Source organism: Terrapene carolina, unplaced genomic scaffold (assembly GCF_002925995.2).
Source record: "Terrapene carolina triunguis isolate 2854851 unplaced genomic scaffold, T_m_triunguis-2.0 Scaffold190, whole genome shotgun sequence".
Lineage (NCBI taxonomy): Eukaryota > Metazoa > Chordata > Testudines > Emydidae > Terrapene > Terrapene triunguis.
In genome coordinates this window covers 950,207-974,842 of record NW_020664541.1, presented here as the reverse complement: position 1 = coordinate 974,842, position 24,636 = coordinate 950,207, and the positions used below count along the sequence as shown (strand labels likewise).

Sequence of the window (24,636 nt, the reverse complement as noted above, 5' to 3'; positions counted from 1 at the left end):
TCAGCCTGGAGTCCCCTCCCACACTCCAAACATTTCAGCCCCACCCCCCTGCCCGGAGCCCCCTCCTGCACCCGAAACCTCTCATCCCAGACCCCGCACGCCAAGCCAGAGCCCTCATCCCCTCCCGCACCCCAACCCCCTGCCCCAGACCCGTGAAAATGAGCGAGTGAGTAAGGGTGGAGGAGAGCAAGCGACAGAGGGAGGCGAAATGGAGTGAGCGGGGGCAGGGCCTCGGAGAAGGGGTGGGGCAGAGCGCAGGACAAGGGTGTTTGGTTTTGTACAATTAGAAAATTGGCAACCCTAACTGTGGGTGGCATCATACTCAATTTAAATATGATAAACTGAATTGGAAAATGGCCTTTCATTGAAAAAGATTTTTTTGTGAAAAAGTTTCAATTCCATTTTTCAACAAATTTCAAAACAAAAATTCTCAGGAAAAAAATAATATTGTTTGGTATTTTTGAATATTTAATTTCAAAGTTGTGGGGGAAAGTCCACTTTATATCAAGCTTTTCCTATTTCCTCTTCTGTCCCCGCCCCCCTTCCCCTGGTCCCAGAAGAAAGAGAGAGAAATGCTGAAAAGTGATAGAAAGTATCACCTGAAGAAGAACTCTGTGTAGCTTGAAAGCTTGTCTTTTTGACCAACAGAAGTTAGTCCAATAAAAGATATTACCTCACCCACCTTGGTTGTCTCTCTAATATTCTGTGACTAACATGTCTACAACAACACTGCAAATAGACATTAGCACTTAAGAATATAAGAACGGCCATACTGGGTCAGACCAAAGGTCCACCTAGCCCAGTATCCTGTCTTCTGACAGTGGCCAATGCCAGGTGCCCCAGAGGGAATGAACAGAACAGGTAGTCAGCAAGTGACCCATTCCTAGCTTCTGGCAAACAGGCTAGGGACACCATCCCTGCCCATCCTGGCTAATAACCATTGATGGACCTATCCTCCATGAATGTATCTAGTTCTTTTTTGAACCCTGTTATAGTCTTGGCCTTCACAACATCCTCTTGTAAAGAGTTCCACAGGTTGACTATGCTAAAGTTGACTTACACTTTTAAAATTAAGACTTTCTCTCCATTTTTAACTTTCTCTCTGTCTTTGAGTGAAAGTAACAGAAAATGAACATTTGGGGTAAAATACTGGCTCCACTGGTGAAATAGTGGTAAAACGCCCATCGACATCAATAGGACCAGGATTTCATCCTTTGATTTTTTTACCACAGGAAAAAGAATTAAAAGTGAGAGTAGATTCCGCTCCCTCTCCCCCCCCCCCCCACACACACTTTCTCTTACTTTTTACCTTTTTATACTGGAAGAAAAAGTGGCAGGTAGAAGTAAAAAGGAAAGTAGATTTCCTACCCACCCCACTTTGTCTCACTTTTTTTACTTTCCTCCCCTTTTATCCAGTGAAAAAAGGGGAAAAGTTTAAAAAGTAAGAGGTTTGGGCTCTAGTGATCTAACTTACAACCAAGGGTGCTGGAATAATTTATATAGTGGGGGTGCTGAAAGCCATTGAACCAAACTGTAAACTCTGTATATAATGGGAAACACTTCAAGACAGGGGATGTGGCACCACCCCTAGTTCCAGCACCTACACTTACAACTTTTTCCAGATTCTCACTTCCCTGACTCTTGCAACCTGGATTGCAAACAACATTCCGTTGAAATCTGTTCGAGCAGTGGTGTGTGACCAGCTACAGCATATAAAAGCTGACATTAATGTTTACAGGGCACAAGGTTTTCTGCTGTGAAGGTTATTTCCCTGGCAAAGAATGATTGATGAGAAGGCCATTCTGTCTGGCCTATTGGAAGGGAGACTTATGATGGTGTGGGAATCCTGTTTAATATCACTGAGATCACTATGCAAAAACATCACTGAAGGTGAGCCCTGACAAGGGGTTGATAATAAATGTGGTCCTGGAAGGAACCTTTTCCAGATGAATAAATCTCCACTTACCCTACTGGAAAGGAAAGCATTGGTTGAAGTTATCAAGACATATCTGATGGCACCTTGAGTCCTCCTCTGGGAAGAAGACTTTGTGTAGGAAACAGTCTGGGTGTAACAGGGTCAGTGGCTTGCCCATGTGCCCTACTTGAGAGGAATCAGGTGATTCCAATATAAAAGGCAGCAGGAAGCTAGAGAGAAGGGTATGATTGAGAGTGGAGCTGAAACTGTCAAGGGCAGGAAGTCTGGCAGTAAGTTGGGAAAGCTTAGGAAACTGCAGCTATCCCTGCAGATGCTGCAGAAAGTGGTAAGAAGGCTCCTGCAGGGCCCTGAGTCAGCGGGGGGAAGGCACTAGCTGAGAACATGTGGAGGAAGGACAAACTCCAGGCTGGGGATGCTGGGAAGTGGACAGTCAGACCCTCAGGGAGAAGGGGCTGTGCCTAGCTAAAACTGGGATAAAGACTGTGAGAGTTTGTATTCTATTTTCAAAGACTTTGTGTTATTTTGGACTACTGGGGGAGAGAGAATGAAGTAGGGTTGAGGCCTGGGGGGCTGATGTGTACTTATATAAATGGGGATTGTTTGAATTACCTTAGAACAGTGAGTTCTTAAGGGGGCTAGACAGGGCCGGCTCCAGCACCATCTCAGCAAGGAGGTGCTTGGGGCGGCCAAGGGGAAGGGGCGGCACGTCGGGCTCTTCGGCGGCGGGTCCCTCGGGACTTGCCGCCGAAGAAGAAAGCGGCGCGGTGGAGCTGCCGCTGAAGTGCTGCGGATCGCGATCGCGGCTTTTTTTTTTTTTTTTGACGCTTGGGGCGGCAAAAACCCTGGAGCCGGCCCTGGGCCAAGATGAAAGGGAAGTAGAGGCGGGACAGCCAAAGGGGCAACCCTAGCCAGGAGCGTGTGTTGGGGAGGCAGTAGGTGGCCACTGTGCTACAGTGGGCAAAGCTGTCAATCACATGCTCTTAGATATAATGAACATGCTTTAACTTCAATGATTAAACAAACTGATATAAAACATGGAATCTTCTTCCTTAAAGGTTTTTAAGGTCAGGCTTGACAAAGCCCTGGCTGGGATGATTTAGTTGGGGATTGGTCCTGCTTTGAGCAGGGGGTTGGACTAGATGACCTCCTGAGGTCCCTTCCAACCCTGATATTCTATGTGCACCACCAGCATCTCCATAGAGACCTGGGGTACAGTTTTTATAAGAGGTGCTACAAAAAAAGCAGAACTGACCGAGTATATACCAAGGCCAAGACTTTCAAAAATGAATGCCTGAAGTCCTGCTCCTAAATCTATATTTGGGCATTTAAATTAGCGGTGTCGTTTTCAAAAATGTGGAGCATCCACCAGTTTATACTGAAGTCAATGAAAGCGACTGAGTACTCAACACTTTTAAAAATCAATTGTTGCAGTTATGGCATCAGGAGACACCTTCATTGAAGAAAGGCAACAGTGCATTCAAAGCACAGGTGGACACCTGTGGAACAGGATTACACACATAGGTGCTGGAACTAGGGGTATGGGAGGTGCTGCAGCACCCCCTGGCTTGAAGTGGTTTCCATTATATAGAGAGTTTACAGTTTGGTTCAGTGGCTCTCAGCACCCCCAGTATAAAAATTGTTCCAGCCACCCTGATTACATGGCAATAATCATGCCTGAAATTCAAAGGACTTTTTAGATGGTGTTGAGAATTCTGAGTAGCGAGGTGGTGTTAGGCAGTGAGAGCTGGGAGATATGGTGCGTGTTGTTGGAACTGTGGATTATTATTTGTATGAAACAGTAGCAGAACCGAGCCTCTTTATATACGTGCTTTATATACCTCGCATAGTTTACAGTCTAAATCGAGAAAGCAGACAGGCAGGAGAAAGGAAGTAGTATTCCTATTTTCATGAAATCATAGATTTTTAAAGCCAGAAGAGACCACTAAAACAACAAGGAGTCTGGTGGCACCTTAAAGACTAAATAAATAAATCTGTTAGTCTTTAAGGTGCCACCGGACTCCTTGTTGTTTTTGTGGATACAGACTAACACGGCTACCCCCTTATAAGAGACCACTGTGATTGTCTGGTCTGACTTCTTGCCTAACACAGGCCATAGGATTTCCCTGTGTTAATTCCTGCTTCATGTCCAATATCTTGGCATGAACTAGAGCATCTCATTTTACAGATAAAGAAGTGTAATACAGAGAGAAAGCGACTGGCCCAAGGGCACACAGGAAGTCTGTAGCAGAGCCAGAAATTGAACCCAAGGCTCCTAAGTCCAATTCCGGTGCCTGAAACACAAAACTATTCTTGAATGGTACAAGACATGTGGTGGGACTAGACATTGGGGAAGTTGTTTTGGTGTCTTTTTTCCAAATGTAAGAGTAGATTGACGGAGAGTGTCTTCTTTTTTTTTAATCTTTTATTTTAGTTACTCCTTTTATTTGCAGTTTTACATGCAGTGAAGGAAACAGGCAGGCCAAGACTGACCTACCTTGGCAGATCGGTGTGCAGGCTGAGGCCTGGCTGCAGTAGCTAGAAATGCTGCATCAGAGGACAGAGGTGCATTGGCAGAGTAGCGTTGGGGAAGGTTTTGTAGCCTGGGCCTGTATTGCCCCTTACTCAACGCCAATCTCACCTGTCCCTCACTTTCAGAAACACCAACATTCGCACACAAACATTTTAAAAGCAAGAATAAAATATTTAAAAAATAAAAAGCAGAGTTTAGACAGCTAACTGCTGACCTCACAGGTTCCAGCTGTTGCAAGAGACCAATGTAATTAGCTGTAGCTAACAGGCAGTCTATGTTGCTGCTTTTTCCTGAGGCAGAATTTAGACAGAAGGAATCTGGGTGACCTTACACAGTTGAACTGGAAAATGTGCTGCTGAATCAATTGCCATCACTGGCACAATTGAGAGGAATTCAGTTACAAACAGCACTGGCACAGCTGAGAGGAATTCAGTTATGAACAGTATGGCAATCCTTCTCGTTACTTAGGTAGGATACAGGAAGCCTATAATAAGAACCTAGATGTGGCTCAAGCAAGAAGAAACAAAGATTCTTGCTCTGTGATCAGACCATCTCACGAGGGGCCTCTTCCTCTGCTCAGTGGGGAGAAAACTCTCATCCACTCCAGCTATCTCTATCCAACTATCAGATAATAGGCTAAAAATCCTAAACCACCTCCTGTTGTCTCTGTTTATGAGAGGAAATACACATCCCCACACCCCAAATGTCCTACGGGCTTCAAGTTTTGAAAGAAAGACAGAAAAATAATTTCCCCCCTTGGGGTAATTGAACCTATAACAGCTGCCACACAACACCTGTCTAATCTTCACTCCCACAGCAGTTCTTCAGTAGCAGGCCTGTGGAGGTGAGTCAGTATTTAGTGAATTAGCCTTTCACCTCTTGAGACTTGGATTCAGACTCTGCTTGAGGGCACATGAGGTTTTATTAATTCTGCTCTCAGCCATTCATAACACCACAGCACATTTATCCTCTCTGCTTAAGAGAGGACTGGAATAGGAGGTGGTTTTCCAGGTCTTAACTGAGATGCATCAGTAAAGTTTTGTGGGGGGCCCAGGACTAGACTAGCATGGGTCATTGCAGATCAGTTTTGAGCTGTGTTCACAGTTGTGTTATGTCCTCTCAACTGGAGTAATAATGAAAGTCAAGGTCAGAATTGAAAGGCATTGGCAGAGTTGCATGGGGTACTCCAGGTCAGAGTATTAAAAGACTTTGGAGGACCCAGGAATGGAAGAGCAGGGGATATTTAAGGTCAGGAATGAGTTGTTTTCACACAGCTGGGTGAGGGAAGCTTGCATAACACCCAACCACACTAAGCTTAGCTCAGCTCAAGCTGGTGTTATCAGTCCTCAGTTTTGGGAATGCTGAAAGTATTCACAAACTAAAAATTACTATTTCAAGCCCACTAGCAAATGCCTGTTTCTTTGGCTTGGAGTAATTGACTTATTTCCAGTGTCTTATTGCAGAGGTACAAGAGCTTTAATTATACACTTTACAAGCTAGCTTTAAGGGAAAAGCCCTTTAACTTGAAATCCTTGTTTACACTCCTGGTTCCAAGCTGTAACACAGCCTGCCCTGCTAGCATGTCTCATTCTTCTGACTCATAAGATATTATAATAGCGTCTAGTATCAGACTAGTCATTATGTTAGCAGAAATGTCTGAAATAACACCTCATGCACAGCAGTGTTCAAAATTACAAACATATTATTTCCCAGATATAGCAGAAATGTAATATAATGGCCAGTATCTGAAAACAGGGGAAGATGTTTATTCCCATTTCAAGCCGGGAGAAGTGATTGCCAGCTCAGATCAGGGAGCTGAATAAAATTGGTTAAATATGATGCATTAATACAACTGCAAGGGCCTGCACCAGCTCCGCGGTGACCTACAACTAATGAGCATATTGATCAGTAAATTGGGTTGATTGCCACTGGGAAAGCACCACCCAAGAGGCTTAGCCAAAGATTCCACACCAATACTGACACTAAAAAATGTCTGTACTCACATCCGAACATGGCAATCGCTGCCTGTAAAACAGGCCCCCTCAGACTAAGGAAGCCTCACTGCTCACTCTGTTGTTATATGTCACTTTGCTGTGTGGAACACTAGGAGCAAGGTATCTGTAGCCTGAGATACTGCAGGGGAGAGTACTCAGCAGCAGCTGATCCATTCCACTAACCTCCCCCACAAGGGTCCCAACCTCTGCCCAGCTGCCTTCAACCCTCTGAATGTGCCCCAGCCCAGCTTCTCCTTCTCAGCTGCCAGTTCCCTCTTTCTCTTCTTGACGTGTATCAACACCTGACCAGCCTCCCAAAGGCTATTCTTAATTATTATATTTATATTATTGTAGTTCCTAGGTGCTCCAGTCATGGACCAGGACCCTGTTGTGCTGGGTGCTGTGCAAACAAAAAACGAAGTTATTCCCTGCCCAGAAATCTTTTTCCTCTCTACTGGACACAATCTGCAATCAGACCTGCCCTCTAGCTGTTGTCACCTGTTTGCTATAAAATCCCTTACGTAATCAGCTTCCCAGCTACAGTAACTTTCATGGCTCCCCAGGAAAGACTTCCAGCTGGACCTGACTCCCAGCTACTGGAAGTCACACACTCCCCCTGGACATGATTTCAGACCCCTCTGACCTCCCAGTTGTTGGTTCATTCCCTCTCCTCCCAACATATACTCCCACCTGGTCTGCCTTCTAGCTACCAAAGCTTGCCCACTAACCACAGGCATATATGCTCACCTTCTCCAACTCCCAACCTTCAGACCACTCACTCAGTCTCCAGGTATTGCTCACTTGGAAATGATGGGTGGGAGGAATGTCACGAAATTGCTTGGACTCAGTTCCTTTGAAAGCGTAGAAATATAGGTGGCCTGCAGCAGTCCCTGGAAATTTTCCAGTGGCCTGAACATGGCAAATTGGAATGGCCTCCTACTGCTTGTTTCTCATAGGCCATGCAGGAGGGACATATTCATTCAGCTTTGAACTGAAACAACAAAGACACTTGCTGATGTGGAGACCATCTTCAGAGTTACTGATTTGCTGCCCAGTTCTGCAGCTGTTATATGTGCAGAGCAGCTGCAGAACTGATCCCTCATACCAGGCTTTGCCACAGTTTAAAAGGACACCATCAACTTGAAAAACCATTTGTGCCTGAAACTTGTGTGCCTATTACTGTGAGAAGTAACACCTAGATTCCTGGAACTTCAAGAATTGCTAAACCAGAGGGGAAATAATAGTCTCTATTTTTCTGTTTGTTTATTATGTGCAATTGACAGCCCTTCTTCTATGGTCAGTTTTACTGGTGTGTTGATGGTCAGTTGCACTTCCTGTGTCACTAGCACAATATCCACTGCTCAAGGGACAGCTCACATGCTGCCATTTCCCAGGCCCTACCAGGGCATGTTTGCCAGTTACAAAGCAGTAGAGCTGCTGCTATTTCCAAATTAATGGCTAGGGGGGTTTCTCCTTTACCCAGAACCTCTGCATGGAGCCAGAGAACCACAGGAGCCAGGGTGGATGGGGAGTTCCCCTCTGCACTCCTCAAACCACTGCCTGGGGCAGGCTTCAGTACATTGGGTGGTGTTGCTCTTGGGCTCACCTCCCTTGCTGAAAAGACGCTTAGAAGCATCAACAGGGATGTAGGAAAATTCTTAGAACTATTTGGAAATAATCTTTTAAAGTCAGGAAATAGTGTTTAAATAGTGCAAGACCCAACTCGAAATGTTTTAATTTAACTAGAACTCAGCATTACAGCTAGAAGGAGTTTCCCAAGAGAAGCAGACAGACTCAGGATGCTTAGGATGCAAAATGCATCCCAACCTGTCTCGTAAATGGTTGTACTTTTGCCCTTAGTTGTTCCCAGCCAGGAAAACAATACAAGCCATTTACCAGAAAAGCGAAGAGGCCAGTATAGAATCTGTTTTGCAAAGGTTGGTTTGATGTCATACAGAGGGATCCACACTGGGAGGAGGCATGTCTTCGGTTACCTGTTCTTGTAGCAAACTCTCCTAGCTTATGACCTGACCAGTCTGTTCCTGCATTCCTTCTTGAGTCCCAAGAGGCTAAGTGTGCTGCTTCTATAGCCCTTCCAACCGCAGTCAGCCTGAGGAGTGATGAGCAAGCTAGTGATTTGAACTTGGATGCCCACTTGGCAGTACAGCTAGCTGCCACTGGAGAATGCTTGGTTTGCCTTTTCTAGCGCAGGAATGAGCCATTTTCTTTAACGTATGTTTCAGAGTGAGATTCCTGCATACTGTGCTTATGAGAAATCCAAAATATTACAGCTGTGTCAGTTATTTAAAAGAAAACCTGAACGCTATGTGCAGGGAAGTGTTAATGCACTCCTGGGAATAGATGTACATGTTCTTTCTTGGGAGTGGAAAACAGAATGCATTTGAGACTTGAAAAGGTCATCTCACTTTGAAAGGGGCGTAGATTTGATTTTGTCTATTATGTGGTCTTCTGCATAATGCTTGTTCCATTCACCAGCTATAATGAACCGATATTTATGGAACACAATGTCTCTCTGTTGGGATGATTTTAAAAATAACAAATGGCAGATGTTTGGAACAGCTGAGGGGTTTGAAATGTCAGACTAGATCCCAGGGAGATAGACTAACAGGAAGACAATTCAGCCATAGGTATGTGATAAACTGGATGGGTATATGGCAAATATATCAATCACATACTTGTGCAATTTGGTTTATCTTGATTTATCACATGTTAAGTATCAGGGAGTAGCCATGTTAGTCTGTATCCACAAAAACAATGTGGAGTCTGGTGTCACCTTAAAGACTAACAGATTTATTTGGGCATAAGCTTTCATGGATAAAAAGCCCACTTCTTCAGATGCATCTTTATCTTCAGATGCATGATTTATCACATGGTTATTATTTCCATGTATGTGGTGTATATACATTTATCACATGACTCTGTCACCTCAACATATGTGGGGTGAGTTTGTGAGTGTGAGTATATGTATATAATCTGTTTATTGCCATGTCTACTCTGAAAAACCACATAATACTTCCTAGCTCAGCTCCATTCCACTGTCTTCTGCCTTCACGTGTCAATCTTCTGTCATGCAACCCAGTGTGCTAGCTATCCTCGTCTTTTCATCGTAGGAAGCTCTGTTGCTATATGCTGCTTCTCCATCTCTGTATCTTTTTTGCTTACTTTGGGCTGATTCTTATTTATGTTAAGGCCCCTTTACACCACTCTACTTACACTATAGTGGTGTAAAGTTGCCTTAAAATGAGTGCAAATGACAGCCACTTTAAGGTCCTTTAACATTACCACAGTGGTCTAAAGGGGCCTTGTCATAAATGAGAACCAGGCACTCTCTTTCTAATTGATGTCCTCAGACATATTTTTACATAACCTAAGTTGGCCTCTTGGAAATCAGCTCTCGGTACTAATTGGACAGGCATTGGCCTTCTGGCGCTCAACTAATAGTTTCCAAGGATTTTACAGTCCTTCGGGGACCTTTTGTGATAAACTCATTGATGTACCATCTGTCCTCCTCATATACCTCTTCTGCTTCTCACTTAGCTTCTCAGGTGAACAGCAAATCGCGTGTCCCTTTTCCTTAACTCCAGAGGCCATTCAGGTAGGTTCCTCATCTAAGAAACAGGGCCACTTCTTTTTCCCACTGTTCCCTGGTCATCTTTCATTGTGAACACTCACTAATTCAAAAACAGTTTCTCTTTTGGAAAGGACAAGTGCTCTCTGCAGCAGCCAAAAGTCTACTGAGAAGTGATAAAAGAATTCTCAAAGGGGGTGGAGGGAGGAACAGACGGACGAATGCATTTAATTCAGATCCTGTCATGAAAAGAAGTGTCTCTGGGGAGCATGTGCTTAGTGAGTAAAAGAAGTGTCAGTACCCCACATTAAAAACAATTAATTACCAGCACTGGTGTTTTGTTTTATTTTCCTTCCCCTACTATGGAGCTTAAATTCCATCTCAGCACTGAACTTTTTGATAGAGTTAAAGTTGGAAATTATCTACAGGAGTCTGCTCTGCTTAACTGAACCAAACCTCCGTTCTAAAATGTACATTATTTTTATCCCATTGCAGGCCAATAAATCATTGGTCACATGACCATACAATTGATGTTTGGTCACGTAGTCATAAGACACTTGCTCAAATAACTTTATAATCCAGGAAGTACCTAACCACCAAAATCCCACTGATAATTCTAATTTCCATCTTGTCTTCTCCTGGAGGAGCTCCACTAATACTGTTACCACTTTTCACCTAAGCGGTTAGTCAAAGTTTGGGCCTCTGTGGGTTATTCCAGTTGGGAGGAGACATTGATGATGGAGTCTGGTATTTATCATGCAATCCTGTTTATTCACAAAGCCCTGTTGCTCCAAACACAGGAGGAACCTTAAAATAGCACATAGCTGCCTTGATCACAGCAGCAATCTCTTTCAGCCAGCTTGTTCAGGCTTTCTTTCTGCTTCTCTCTGTGGTCTTTCAGCTTGAGCTGTGTCCCTCTCTCTCACGCCCACCCACATACCCTTACCCAGAGACAATACCCTGTGGAGCCCTCTGCCCAAAAAGTCCAAATTACTGTGCAGGCTCGGATGCCCCCTTTTTCTTAGGTGGCACTGCTTAGCTGTTTCGCCCAGCTATTTTAAATGAGGAGTGGAGGTCACGTTTGCAGTGTTGTAGCCGTGTTAGTCCCAGGATATTAGACAGACAAGGTGGGTGAAGTGAGAGACACAAGCTTTCAAGCTACACAGAGCTCTTCAGGTTTGGGAAAGGTACTAAGTGTCACAGCTAACTACAAGGTGGAACAGATTGTTTAGCATCAGTATTTAGCACATATTCTAACGGACCATTCAAAGTGAAGAGGCACTCCTGTAGTGACAGGACTAAAAAGGGGGTTAGTGGGTTACAGATTGTTTTAATAAGCCATAAATCCAGTATCTTTAGTAAGGCCATGGTTTTTAGTGTCTAGCAAAGTTATGAATTTAAGTTCCCAGGCTCATCTTTTGAAAGAGTCGTGCAGGTTTCTTTTGAGGATGAGGACTGATAGGTCAGATATAGGGTACGTCTACACTTACCGGAGGGTCCGGCGGCAGGCAATCGATGTTCTGGGATCGACTTATCGCGTCTAGTGAAGACGCCATAAAATCGATCCCTGATCGCTCTGCCGTCGACTCCGGAAATCCACCGCGGCAAGAGGCGGCAGCGGAGTCGACGGCAGCGTGGCAGCGGTCGACTTTTCCCCGTCCTCACAGCCAGGTAAGTCGACCTAAAATACGCAACTTCAGCTACGGTATTCACGTAGCTGAAGTTGTGTATCTTAGGTCGACCCCCCGCTGTAGTGTAGACCTAGCCATAGAGTGAAAAGTGTTCACTCACAGGTGCTATGATGTTTTTATCACTTTCTTGTGTGAGTTCATTCAAGAGTATAGTGATTGTCTGATTTCACCCACATAGTTGTTACTGAGGCATTTAGTGCACTGAATGAGGTACACCACATGTTGTGATAGGCATGGTAGGGTCCATGGATCTTGAAAGGGGCATTGTGAGGGGTGTTGATCATTGTAGCAGTTGAGGCCAGAATAGATTAGATAAGGTTTAACCCAATCCACAACAATACAGTATCACTTTGCAGGATAGAAACCCCAAAAGAGCTTCCCATTTCATAGCTAGTTTTTTCCTGCCAGCCATCTGAGATGACAAGAGGGGCTCTCCTATACACAAGCATTTACCCCCATGCACCCAGTAATTTACCTTTTGCATGCTCCTTGTATAACCCACGCACCTTCTGGGTGTGGTGTTCTGTCCCATCTAGTAGCACCGAGACCACTTAGAGAGAGATTAATGAGTCTGCTCTACAGCCTTAGCTAAGGGCCACATGGCTTTTAGCTCATGCATTTAGTTCCAGAGGTCCCGGGGTTTGTCAGTGTTACACTTGCATATAAGAATATACTCATTGATTGTTCCCAGGACTTTGTCAATCCTGAGAAATGCATGCAGCAGAATGAAAGCTGTATCTCATTTAAATTAATTGGTAAAATGAATAAGTACGGCATTTCCACAAACAGAGGCGATGAAAGGAGGAAGCTAGGCAGTGTTCATGTATTAAACTGAGGACTCTCCACAGAAAAAAGATGACTTGTTTGATATTCTGACAGTTGCCCATAAACTCATTCATGAATGGATGGGCAGGAGAGGCATTGTAGGAAATGGGATTCTTTTTGGAGATGGAGTCATTCACTCAGTGCTAACTCAGTTTAAGGAGGCAGCTTGGAAACTGAAGACTGCAATTTGTTTTTGTTGTGCCTGATGGAAAAACAAATCTTAAGTTCCAGCTGGAGAATTCACAGAACTTCTTTGCTCATCAGAGTTGTTTTGTGATCTTGCTGAGTCCCACCTGGAACGCATTAGCGGCAATAATAATGATAATACTTAACTCTTATTACGATGTTTTTCATCCATAGATCTCAAAGAGCTTGACAAAAGTGAGTAGAGAATTACTATCCCTGTGTTAGAGAAGGAGAAACAGAAGCATAGAGAGGTTTTACCAAGACGACACAGTGAGCCCATGACAGAACAAAGATGAGATCCAGGTCCATCTGGTTTCAAATCCATTGCCCTGTCTGTTGGACCACACTGCTTCAGCTCAAGTTGCCCTTGTGTCCCATCACCTTTAGCAGTGATCAGCAGTGACAAGGGAAGGGGAAATGTGGTGAAAAATAGGAGTTGGAAAATAAGTCAAAATAGCCCTCCATCATGCTGGTGGACCGAATATTACCAATAATCATATTGCAGCTTCACAGGACCTTTCTTCTAGAGGGATCTCTATCATCATCTCAATGAAAGATTAGGCTCTGCTTCTTCCTAAAATACATCCCCTACTCTCATGGCTTAATGGCCACAAGCAGGGCTCATTTAGAAAGTGACGGGCAAAAGGCTGGTTGAGAAGAGTTCCTTCTGCTGTGCATCACCATAGTTCAACAGCATAGAATCATACAATCAGAGAAGAGGTTTGGAAGAGACCTTAGGAGGTCATCTAGTCCAACACCCTGCTCAAAGCAGGACCAACCCCAACTAAATCATCCCAGCCAGGACTTTGTCAAGCCAGGCCTTAAAAACCTCTAAGGATAGAGATTCCACCACCTCCCTAGGTAACCCATTCCAGTGCTTCACCATCCTCCTAGTGAAATAGTTTTTCCTACTATCCAACCTAGACCTCCCCCACTGCAACTTGAGACCATTGCTCCTTGTTCTATCATCTGCCACCACTGAGAACAGCCTAGCTCCATCCTCTTTGGAACCCCCCTTCAGGTAGTTGAAGGCTGCTATCAAATCCCCCCTCACTCTTCTCTTCTGCAGACTAAATAAACCCAGTTCCCTCAGCCTCTCCTTATAAGTCATATGCCCCAGCACCCTAATTATTTTTGTTGCCCTCTGCTGGACTCTCTCCAATTTATCCACAGCCTTTCTGTTGCGGAGGGCCCAAAACTGGACGCAGTACTCCAGATGTGGCCTCACCAGTGCCGAATAGAGGGGAATAATCACTTCCCTCGATCTGCTGGCAATGCTCCTACTAATGCAGCCCAATATGCCGTTAGCCTTCTTGGCAACAAGGGCACACTGCTGACTCATATCCAGCTTCTCGTCCACTGTAATCCTGAGGTCCTTTTCTGCAGAATTGCCACTTAGCCAGTTGGTCCCCAGCCTGTAGCAGTGCATGAGATTCTTCTGTCCTAAGTGTAGGACTGTGCACCTGTCCTTGTTGAACCCCATCAGTTTTATTTTGGCCCAATCCTCCAATTTGTTTATGTCCCTCTGGACCCTATCCCTACCCTCCAGCATATCTACCTCTCCCCCCAGCTTAGTGTCATCCGCGAACTTGCTGAGGGTGCAATCCATGCCATCATCCAGATCATTAATGAAGATGATGAATAAAACCAGCCCCAGGACTGACCCCTGGGGCACTCTGCTTGATATCGGCTGCCAACTGGACATCAAGCCATTGATCACTACCCGTTGAGCCTGACGATCTAGCCAGCTTTCTGTCCACCTTAGAGTCCATTCATCCAATCCATACTGCTTTAACTTGCTGACAAGAATACTGTGGGAGACCGTATCATAAACTTTGCTAAAGTCAAGGTATATCACGTCCACCGCTTTTCCCATATCCACAGAACTCATCATAGAAGGCAATCAGTTTGGTCAGGTATGAATTGCCCTTGGTGAATCCATGCTGACTGTTCCTGATCACCTTCCTCGCCTCCAAGTGCTTCAAAATGAATTGCTTGAGGACCTGCTCCATGATTTTTCTGGGGACTGAGGTGAGACTGACCAGTCTGTAGTTCCCCAGATTCTCCTTCTTCTCTTTTTTAAAGATGGGCACTATATTTGCTTTTTTCTAATCGTCCAGGACCTCCCCTGATCACCACAAGTTTTCAAAGTTAATGGCCAATGGCTCTGCAATCACATCAACCAACTCAGTCAGCACCCTCGGATGCATTGCATCCGGCCCTATGGACTTATGCATGTCCTGCTTTTCTAAATAGTCCTTAACCTGTTCTTTCACCACTGAGGGCTGCTCACCTCCTCCCCATACTGTGCCGCCCAGTGCAGCAGTCTGGGAGCTGACCTTGTTTATGAAGACCAAGGTAAAAAAAGCATTGAGTACTTCAGCTTTTTCCACATCATCTGTCATTAGGTTGCCTCCCCCATTCAGTAGGGGTCCCACACTTTTCCTGACCACCTTCTTGTTGCTAATATACCTGTAGAAACCCTTCTTGTTACCCTTTACATCCCTTGCTAGCTGAAACTCCAATAGTACTTTGGCTTTCCTGATTACACCCCCGCATGCTCGAGCAATATTTTTATACTCCTCCCTAGCATGTAACAACACTAACAATTAATTAATACATACTGGGCCTTTTTGTAGTACCTTTTAACTGAGAATTTCAGAATACTTATGAATGTTAATTAAGCTTCAAAACGTGCTTATCAGCTAAGTGTTATTTTGCAGATGGATAAACTTGAGTTCAGTGGAGTTACTTCTACTTACACACCAGGACTGACTTTTACAGGGAAGCTAAGTGGCTTGGCCAAAGTAGCATAGTGAATTAGTAGTAGAGCGGAAAATAGAACCCAGAAAGCTGCATTCCTGGTACGCAGCTGAAACCACTAGACACACTCCCACATGACTCTTAAAGAGTCACTTGATTTGCCATTCTTTTTTTTGAAAGCCATAACCCTGGCCTAATTTGTGGACATGTAGCTAATCAGGGACTTTATCAACAAAAGTGCATTGTGGGTATGATGAACAAGGGTAAATCTGAAGGTGCTGAGAGTTCCATCATAATTGGCCAGGCACAGCACTCTTGCCTCCATGAGAATAAGTGTGGTGTCTGTCACTGGAACACTCACGCTGCTTTTTCAGGTGGTGAATGGCAGTGCCTGGTTTGGGGGCAGGTGGTGATCTCTTTGTGCTCTCTGCCCTGAGGGCCCCTTAAGCAGCTCTGATTGCTGGTAGGGCATTACAGTGCAGGAGGATGGGGGCAGGCTGCGTGCTGTTTATACTGGCTGCCCCCTTTAACAAGCTGCTGCTGCTGGTGTGCTACACTGTGGGGACGTTTGGCCTCATTCACACTTGGTTGCTTGACCTTCTGTTGAAATGAGGGTTGGACAATGTCATTCAAGGCATGCAGCAATGAGAGATCGTTCTTTGTTTTAGCCTTGGGTGCCAGGATGAGCAGAAACCTGCAGTGCGAAGTGTGTAGTGAATGGACGCTTCATCAGTCTCCTCTGAGGCAGTTAGGGGTGGGTTTGGGGAGCTCGTACAGGGTGGTGTTCTCTGGATGCTGCAGAGCCCAGCTCCATGGGAATTCCTTGCATGGATGCATGCAATCATTTTTTAGAGGCAGATGGGGAGCCAGTGCTGGGGGAATCCACCCATCACCAAGCACCACAGTGGAGAGGAGCACAGGGCACAAGAACTACAGAGAATAATCCACTCCCACTTTTGATTAATAGAGCCATAGATTATAAAGCCAGCAGGAACTATTGTGATCATCTGGTCTGACCTCCTGTATAATACAGGCCATAGGACTTCCTGGAATTAATTTGTGTTTGAACTAGACCATATCTTTTAGAAAACATGCCATCTTGATTTTTAAAATGTCCAGTGATGGATTCTCCACCGCATTCCCTGGTAAATTATTCCAATGGTTAACTACCTTCACTGTTAAAAATGTGCACTTTATTTCAAGTCTAAAGTCTGGGTGCCATTAACAAGTTTTGCATCTCTGTGAATAGGGTTAGATAAGAATGTCCCCCCCATCCCCCCATATTTGTTGTGGTTCGTTTCATACCCTGTCCCAGTCTGTGTGTGCCTCTGCCTCCTTCGTTTCGGTGTTGAAAAGTAAGTCCCTCCCGCTGCAGCAAGGCCGGCGCTCTGTTCATCTTTGGCGACTAGTGTTTCTGAGTAACGGGGAGTCAGCCGACTGTTTAATAGGCACTGGCTCAGCGTTGGACTACTGTGCATTTGAACCCCGCTGTAGACTTGCTCTCTTCAATAATGTAGATATATGAATGATACAGTAATTAGCTCTTCTGCAGCACCTTCCATTCTGAGGAGCTAAAAATGCTTTACAAACATGAACATATTAAGCTTTGCACCAAGCCTGTGGGGAACGTGAGTACAGTAACTCCTCACTTAACGTTGTAGTTATGTTCCTGAAAAATGCAACTTTAAGTGAAACGATGTTAAACGAGTCCAATCATCCCATAAGATTTAATGTAAATGCTGGGGTTAGGTTCCAAGGAAATTTTTTTGGGGCAGACAAAAGGCATTATACTGTATACTGTACAATACTGTACAGTACTGTGGTTGGGAAGTGCCCCTGGCTTACCCCCCACAGGCACAGCCCACTGCAGGCAAGGACACTAGGAAGCACCTTTGCAGCAGGAGCGGCAGTTTCCCCGGAGAACAAGCTCGGATTTTTTTGGGAATGCTCCAGGCCCATCTCTTCCCACCCCCACTCCACCTCCTCTCCAGAGCACGCCACAGCCCTCCCCCCCACAAAGTCCTAAGCCCCGCCACACAGCTGTTTGGCGGGGCTTAGGACTTTCTGGGAGGGAGGGGGAGGAGCGGAGACGCAGGGCTTCCCCTGCTCCTGCCCCTCCCTCCCAGAAAGTCCTAAGCGCGAAGTGCTGGGAGGGAGGGGGAGCAGCAGGGAAGCCCCGCGTCGCCACTCCTCCTCCTCCCTCCCAGAAAATCCTAAGCGTCACTAAACAGCTGTTTGGAAGTGGGGGAAGCCCTGGGAGGGAGGGGGAGGAGGCGGAGAAGCGGAACTTGTGCAATGCTCCCTTGTAAAGTCGCTGCTCTTCCACAGAACCTTACAAGCAGGCAGCCAAACGACGTTATAAGGGAGCATTGCCCAACTTTAAACGAGCATGTTCCCTAATTGAGCAGGGACGTAACATTGAAACAATGTTAAGTGGGATGTTAAATGAGGAGTTACTGTATGATTCTCCCCTTTATCTTGATGGGGGAGATGAGGCACAGAAAGGTTAAAGTGATTTGCCTAGGGATGCTGTAGCAGAGCTGGGAATATGAGCCCCGTTCTCCTGTCTGTCCTGCACATTAACCTCTAGGCCGCGGTTCCTCTGGCATACACATAGGAATTTATAGCATTTATTGCTGTGAACATCTTCCACCTATGTTGCGTTTTACAACTAAAAACTGCATTAATGTAGCCACGCCCGAGTGCATGACAATGTGCTATACCAGGAGTGGCCAAGCTTACTGACCCTACGAGCTGCATACAATAATCTTCAGAAGTTCCAGAGCTGCAAAACACGCACAACCTGCCCCGCGGGACAGTGCCTGCAGGGATGTGGGCCTGATGCCCCCGCACTGAGCTAAAGCCCTTAGACCCCCCTCCCTGCAGGGCAAAAGCCCCTCGTCCCACCACCCCGCCGCAGGGCAGAAGCCCCGAGCTCCCCCCTTCCCAGTCCTGTAGGCGGAGAATGGTGGAGGGGTACGTGGGGGGCTCCAGGAGCCGCACTTTAACTGTAAAAGAGTGCAAGCCACAGTTTGACCACGTCTGTACTATGCTGATCCTTGGCTGTGATTTGAGCCTTTGTGGCCATTGCAGTGCAGCCCTCAGCGCACTCTAATTAGCTTATCTCTCACCAACAGAAGTTGGTCCAATAAAGGATATTACCTCGCCCACCTGGTCTACTCGAATTTAGGACAGGCCGACCCGCCTGCAGAGAGCAGAAGCAAGATTAGTGGAGGACCTGGCCACTTGTGTGTAATAAACAGTGGATCGGTGTTTTATAATGCCATACAAACCCACACACCAGAACGTCAGTGGGCGGATGCTCAATGTAACTTCAGGTGGAAAGCAGGAGACATAGTGTGGGAAAAAGACTCATCACTCTTATTTCAGTCTGGGCATGACTCTGTTGTTCAGCTCCTCTGGGCCTGCTTGGTAGATGTTTTTAATCTCTGGAAATCGGCATAAAACAGAGAATTGCATTCACAGCAGTCCACCAAGAGCTTTCAAGTAGCAGCATTGCCAACCCAGCAGAGGAAATCAAACAAACGTGTATTCAAACATGGGCTAGTCCAAATCCTGGCCCCATTGCCCACAATGCAGCCATATAACTTGTGGACAAATTGTGATTGCCTTATTTATGCAACAAGTCCCACTGACTTCAATGGGACTACTCCCAGGAGCAAGGCAATCACAGTTTGGAGCACAGATAGCTAGATTAGTCACTCTTCGGGAATTTTGCCATTCACGTCAGTGGGACAAGGATTTGGCCCACAACTTTAACTCAATGGCTTGATGCTTGCAGGATTCAGCTTGTAACTAAGAGCAGAAAGAAAGGGAGGATTCTCCTCTGACAGTGTATGTTGTAATATTTCATACTTCCATATGCCTTTATTTTCCATTTTGTATTTTTAATTCATGATGAAGTTTTCAGACAGAAGTGGATGTCATATGTGTAAGCTGAGTTCCTTGTTTTTTTCTTTTGCCTGTCACTGGCTGCATGCTCTCTATTGATGTCTTGTTCCTGGTACTTGACACTGACCATCTTGTCTGTGAAAGGAAGCACTCCTGCTGGCTTGCCTGATAAGAAGAAAGGGAAGTTTGCTTGGTTTAGTCACTCCACAGAAACCCATGGTAATGTTCCACTCCGCTCTGTGTCCATAACGTGTGTATATATGTATATATATTGTATGTAAGTATATTTATGCATGTATGTGCCTCACTCCTTCTATTGCTTGTGCAGTGTCCTGTATATGTGTTTGAGGTAATAACTCCTATTGCAAAGCAACCTTTTTCTAATATCTTCAAAACTGTTTTCCATTTGCAATCAAGCTCAAATATGTCTTGAAGGTGCTTCACTTCATATCTGAAGATTATGTGCCAAATAACTCTGTTTTGTTTTCCCAGAGGGGGGTCAGACTGTATGATCAAATGTTAACCTTGTGGCTCGGTTTCTTTTTCAGTTTGCTTGGCGGTTTCTTGTGCATCAAAATATTAATGTAGCTGGCTTCTTGGGTTGTTTCTCCAAGCAAATAAGACAATAAGAGCACATATGTTATTGTTGCCCTTTTTGACCTAAGCAGCTAATCAAAGTTCAGGACCCTAGAAATGTTCTAGGTGGAAGTAGAAATTGATGGAGTCTGGTATTTTCTTTGTTGCAATCTTGTTTATTTACAAGGAATGTACAAAATCTTCCTTCTACAAACCCAGGAGAAAGAAAGAACAAAAGGAGCAGTTTCTTAGCTTACAGCCCCAAGCCTCTCTAGCTGGCAGACCCAAAGTCGCTCTCTTCTACCTCTTTTCCAGCGTCACCTTGTGCTTACAAGCTACTGCTAGGCTTTCTAGCATTTTGCATCTGCCTCTCTGTTCTTGTCTTTTTCAGTCTGTTGTCTCCTCTCCTCTCCCACACTCACCCCTATCCAAAGCAATACTCAGCCAAAAGCTCCTGGGCAGATTTCACACACTCATCTTGTTTTAAGTGGGGGCTTATGCTTACAGTAATGTTAATTGAATGGTGCGTTCACACCTCTCAATCTCAATGGGGTTTTAACTCAACCCATAACAAGATTTCACCCAGCTCATAAGATTATGTAAAGGAGTGGACACACTTGGAGTAATGCATTTGGTCATGTTGGATTGAGTGCCACAGTGTCAAATATTTCATTCAGTGCTCAAAAACACAATCTAAGAAATTTAGCTCTCCATAAGAGACAAAGTAGAAATGCTAGAGATTGTTAGGTTGAAAAAGAGGGAAGACTCTGCACTGAAACAAGAATACAGGATATGTTTGGAAGGGCCATCAGATCTCTCTCCAGCTGCTAAAAGAGGACCTGGTCTCATGGCCCATTGGACATCTCCCCAGTTGCAGATGTAGAGCATACCCTGAAAGGACCATCAGGTTTATCTCCTGGTGTTAGTTTAGCTCTTGCTCTGGTGGCCAATCAGATGTCTGTCTTATTGCTAACAATAGCTGTGTTCTTAGTAATACACAACATGTTCCGACAGCCCATTAGATATCTTTCCAGCTGCTAATACATGGCATACTCTAAAGTCCCACTGACATCTGTTCAGCTGCTAACGTAGGTCATGTTCTGACACTCTATCAGACATCTGTCCAACCCCTATCATGCCATTCAGCTTGAAGAGTCATTTCTTTGTCTTTAATTCATTTTGTGTATTTGGAAAGTAGGGAGGGAGGAAAGGCACATGGGGAGAAGTGCTATCCTTTGTGCCACACGACCTCAGACAGATATATGCTAAGGAGGTATTTTAATTCTCCAAACAAGGGACACAAGCAGTTACTCAGTTGGAGCTGTCTTGTTCCATGAACTCTTGGTGGAATGAAAGGTTTAGGGGATTGATAATGGTCTAGGAAGTCAGTCCCCTATTCAAAAACAGGTCAGGTAGATGTGGATTACAATATAATGGCTGCTCAGTGACATATAGGTAATAAGTTAGTGGACTCAGCCAGGTTCTTAATTGACAGGTGTTCACACAAAAACTCCACCACAGTCAGGATTCATTAGCTTCCTGGTTGGAAACTCTAGAAAGTCGGGCCAACGATTGAATGGGCCATAGAAACTGAGCTACTCTCTCATTCCTAGAGATCCCATTCCTTCCGGTGTAAGGTTGAGGCACAATGGAGGATAGCATCACTGCTGCTTGTGCTATAGCTGCTTTTCAGATAACAGAGGACTTCAGTCACAAGAGCTGTGACTCTGGTACTTTTCATCGGCACTCAGTTCACCAGAACATATATCATTTATTTTAAAAAATGTAGACCATGCATAAATAAAGGAATGTTTTTTTAAACGTTTCACTGTTAATCTCTTTGGTGGTTTTCCCAAATTTTCCCTCCAGTTTCCATTGATCCTATTTATAAACTTTCAAGGGACTAATTCACTGAAAGAAGCAGAGCACCAGCTCTTGTCCCACTCTTTTCTGATTGGGGAACTTGTGTATATACTTAAGCTATACCTGGCTGGCCTGACCTATGCAATATGGCCACAGACTTGCTCAGCAAACTGCATAAGTAGGGCCCTACCAAATTCATGACCATGGAAAACGCATCACGGACCGTGAAATCTGGCCTCCCCCGTGAAATCTGGCTATTGTAGAGGAGGGCAGGACTAGCACCCCACCCAGAGGTTCCTACCCTGCACCAGGCTCCAGCTGCTAGTCCTGGCCAGGATGGGAAGGGATGGGACTTCCTCTTACTCTGCAGGAGCTACTACTGAGGCCGGGTCAGACCCACCTCCAGGAACCTCCCCCAGCTGCAGGAAGCTCAACGGCTGCTGAGTGGGAGCCCAGCTCTGAAGGCAACGCTGCCACCAGCAGCAGCCCGGCAGGACTAGCAGCTGGCGTTTGGCACACAGTAGGAGCTCCTGGCTGGGGCATCCCCAGCTCTGCCCCTTCCGGGCTCCAGGTCCAGTGCTCAGGGTCAAAGGGGCCTTGGGCTGGTTGTGTGTGGCGAGAGATGACCACAGCATCCTCTTGACCCTGGCACCCACCCATAAGGCTGGCCCTGCCACCCCCCAAAAAGTGGCAACCTGTCCCCCATACCATGTGACCCTCTCCTTTGTGCTGCTGCTGGCAATGGCGCTGCCTTCAGAGCAGGGTGCCTGGCCAGCAGCCGCCCTCCAGCAATCCAGCTCTGAAGGCAGCACTGCAGAAGTAAGTGACCCCTCTACAATAGCCTTACGACCCCACCACCACAACAACCCCCTTTTGGGTCGGGACCCCCACGGTTACAATACTGTAAAATTTCAGATTTACATTTCTGAAACCATGAAATTTATGATTTTTTAAACCCTGTGACTGTGAAATAGATAAAAATGGACCATGAATTTGATAGGGCCCAATGCATAAGGCTCAGATGTTGCTACTCAGACTCCTTTGCTAAGCTGGCCCTTCCGTTGTCATTGGTTGCTAATAGATGTGTTGCAAAGTAATCACCAGCTCTTTGCTTTTTCTTCACTTTGACCTTTGCAGTGAGCATGCCTACAAGTGAGACTGAGTCCGTGAACACAGACAATGTGGCGGGAGCAGATATTGAAGGAGAAAACTGCGGTGCTAGGCTGGCGTGAGTACATATATAAAGATATTGATGTTGCTTCTACTGCAAGCGAGATTGATTTAAAGGGTTAAGTCCAAATATTTTAAATGCAAACTTAAGGGTTTTTAAACAAGAAAATGGTATGTGGGGAGTTATGAAACCTAATAGGCCATATTCTGATCTCAGTCAGGTAAATCCAGAGTGACTCTTGATCTCAGTGGAGAGATTTGGGATTTACACAGGTGTTAATTAGACCAGAATCAGGTGCACTATAAAAAGAACTGTTTCCATGGTCTTATCTACAAATGAAAATTAAAGCAGAATAAGGTAGGGTGTAAGTTTGAAGTGGATTAACTATTCCTGATTAACTTCATCTGAGGACACTCTTATTCCAGAATAAGATTTTTAGAATAAGGCACTCTTATTCTGGAATATGAATGTCTGCACATGGAGTTATTCAGTAATAGCTATTCTGGAATCACTCCCCATGTAGACAAGCCCTATAATTTACTTTTTAAAAAGTTGATGAAAACCGTTTTTTGGTTTTTTTTTAAATTAAACATTCTCCTGTATTGATAGATACCCAGACAGAATGACATTGTTCTAGCTAGCACATGAGAACCAAAGAGTGAAACTGACTAGTCTGATTTAATGAGCTGAGTGACATGCAAAAAGCAAGCAAACATCATATATTATGTAAAATCATTTTGATATTCAGAATTCTTTCAGGTTTAATTACTTAAGGTGTTATTAATAAAACAGATAAAATAATTTAAATATATATCTGTGGTCACAAACCTGCAAGCCTCAAGAGTTGCAGCATTGGGCCCCATATTTTTATTTTGAAAAGTATCCATTTAAAAGTGATGGATCCGGATTCCAGAATTCTGGATATGTTCTCAGTTCAATGCACAACGCTTTTATCAGGACTAATGGGATTTGCACTGCACATCAAGCTCTGATTACTGTACATAGCATGGTACCTCTTCTTATAAAAATGTTAATGATGTCATAGAAGTACCTCAGTCAGAAAAAATGCCGTGGGTCATAAAATCTATTGGGCACATATGCAAAATATGTGAGACAGTATTTCTGGAAGGTATTTAAAATATTATGTGCTGGACTATGGCAGAGGGAAAAGGCATTTTCTCTGGCCCTCTTGCTTGGCTCTCACAAGGGCTGGTCACAATTGCAGGCAGAATGCTACGTCGGTGTGCACCCAGGAGCATATGTCACGCCAAAGGGAGGAAGTGGTAGGTGGGGTTATAAGTGACATCACTACCTCAACTGCCCTGCAGAACAGGCCCAGCACACCTGTGGTGCAGCCTGCACAGTCCCCTTGCAAACTGGAGAACTCAGGGAGGCACAAATATGCCCCAAGCTCCCTGGGACCTATACTATACAAGCATAATTTAGGCCCCATAATATTGGTCAATTGTTGACACTATCTGTAATTACTTATTTGGTGTGCACAAAGTTATTTGCAAGTGCAGTTTGTTTTCATCACCCAGCTCACGAAAAATTACTTATCCTTTTTCCTTGTGCTCCCTCCATCTGTCTGCTGCATCTA

At 45.0% G+C, this 24,636-nt stretch overlaps 1 protein-coding gene across 2 annotated transcripts in view; it reads left to right on the top strand.

Moving 5' to 3' along the window:
- CACNA1C (calcium voltage-gated channel subunit alpha1 C) overlaps nucleotides 1–24,636 on the top strand; it is a 594,404-nt gene that overhangs the window by 426,997 nt on the left and 142,771 nt on the right. For both annotated transcript variants that reach the window (XM_024210494.2, XM_024210493.2), the window contains exon 9: nucleotides 23,003–23,093. In XM_024210494.2, coding sequence (XP_024066262.1) covers nucleotides 23,003–23,093 — 91 coding nt within the window. The remainder of the gene's footprint in view (nucleotides 1–23,002; nucleotides 23,094–24,636) is intronic.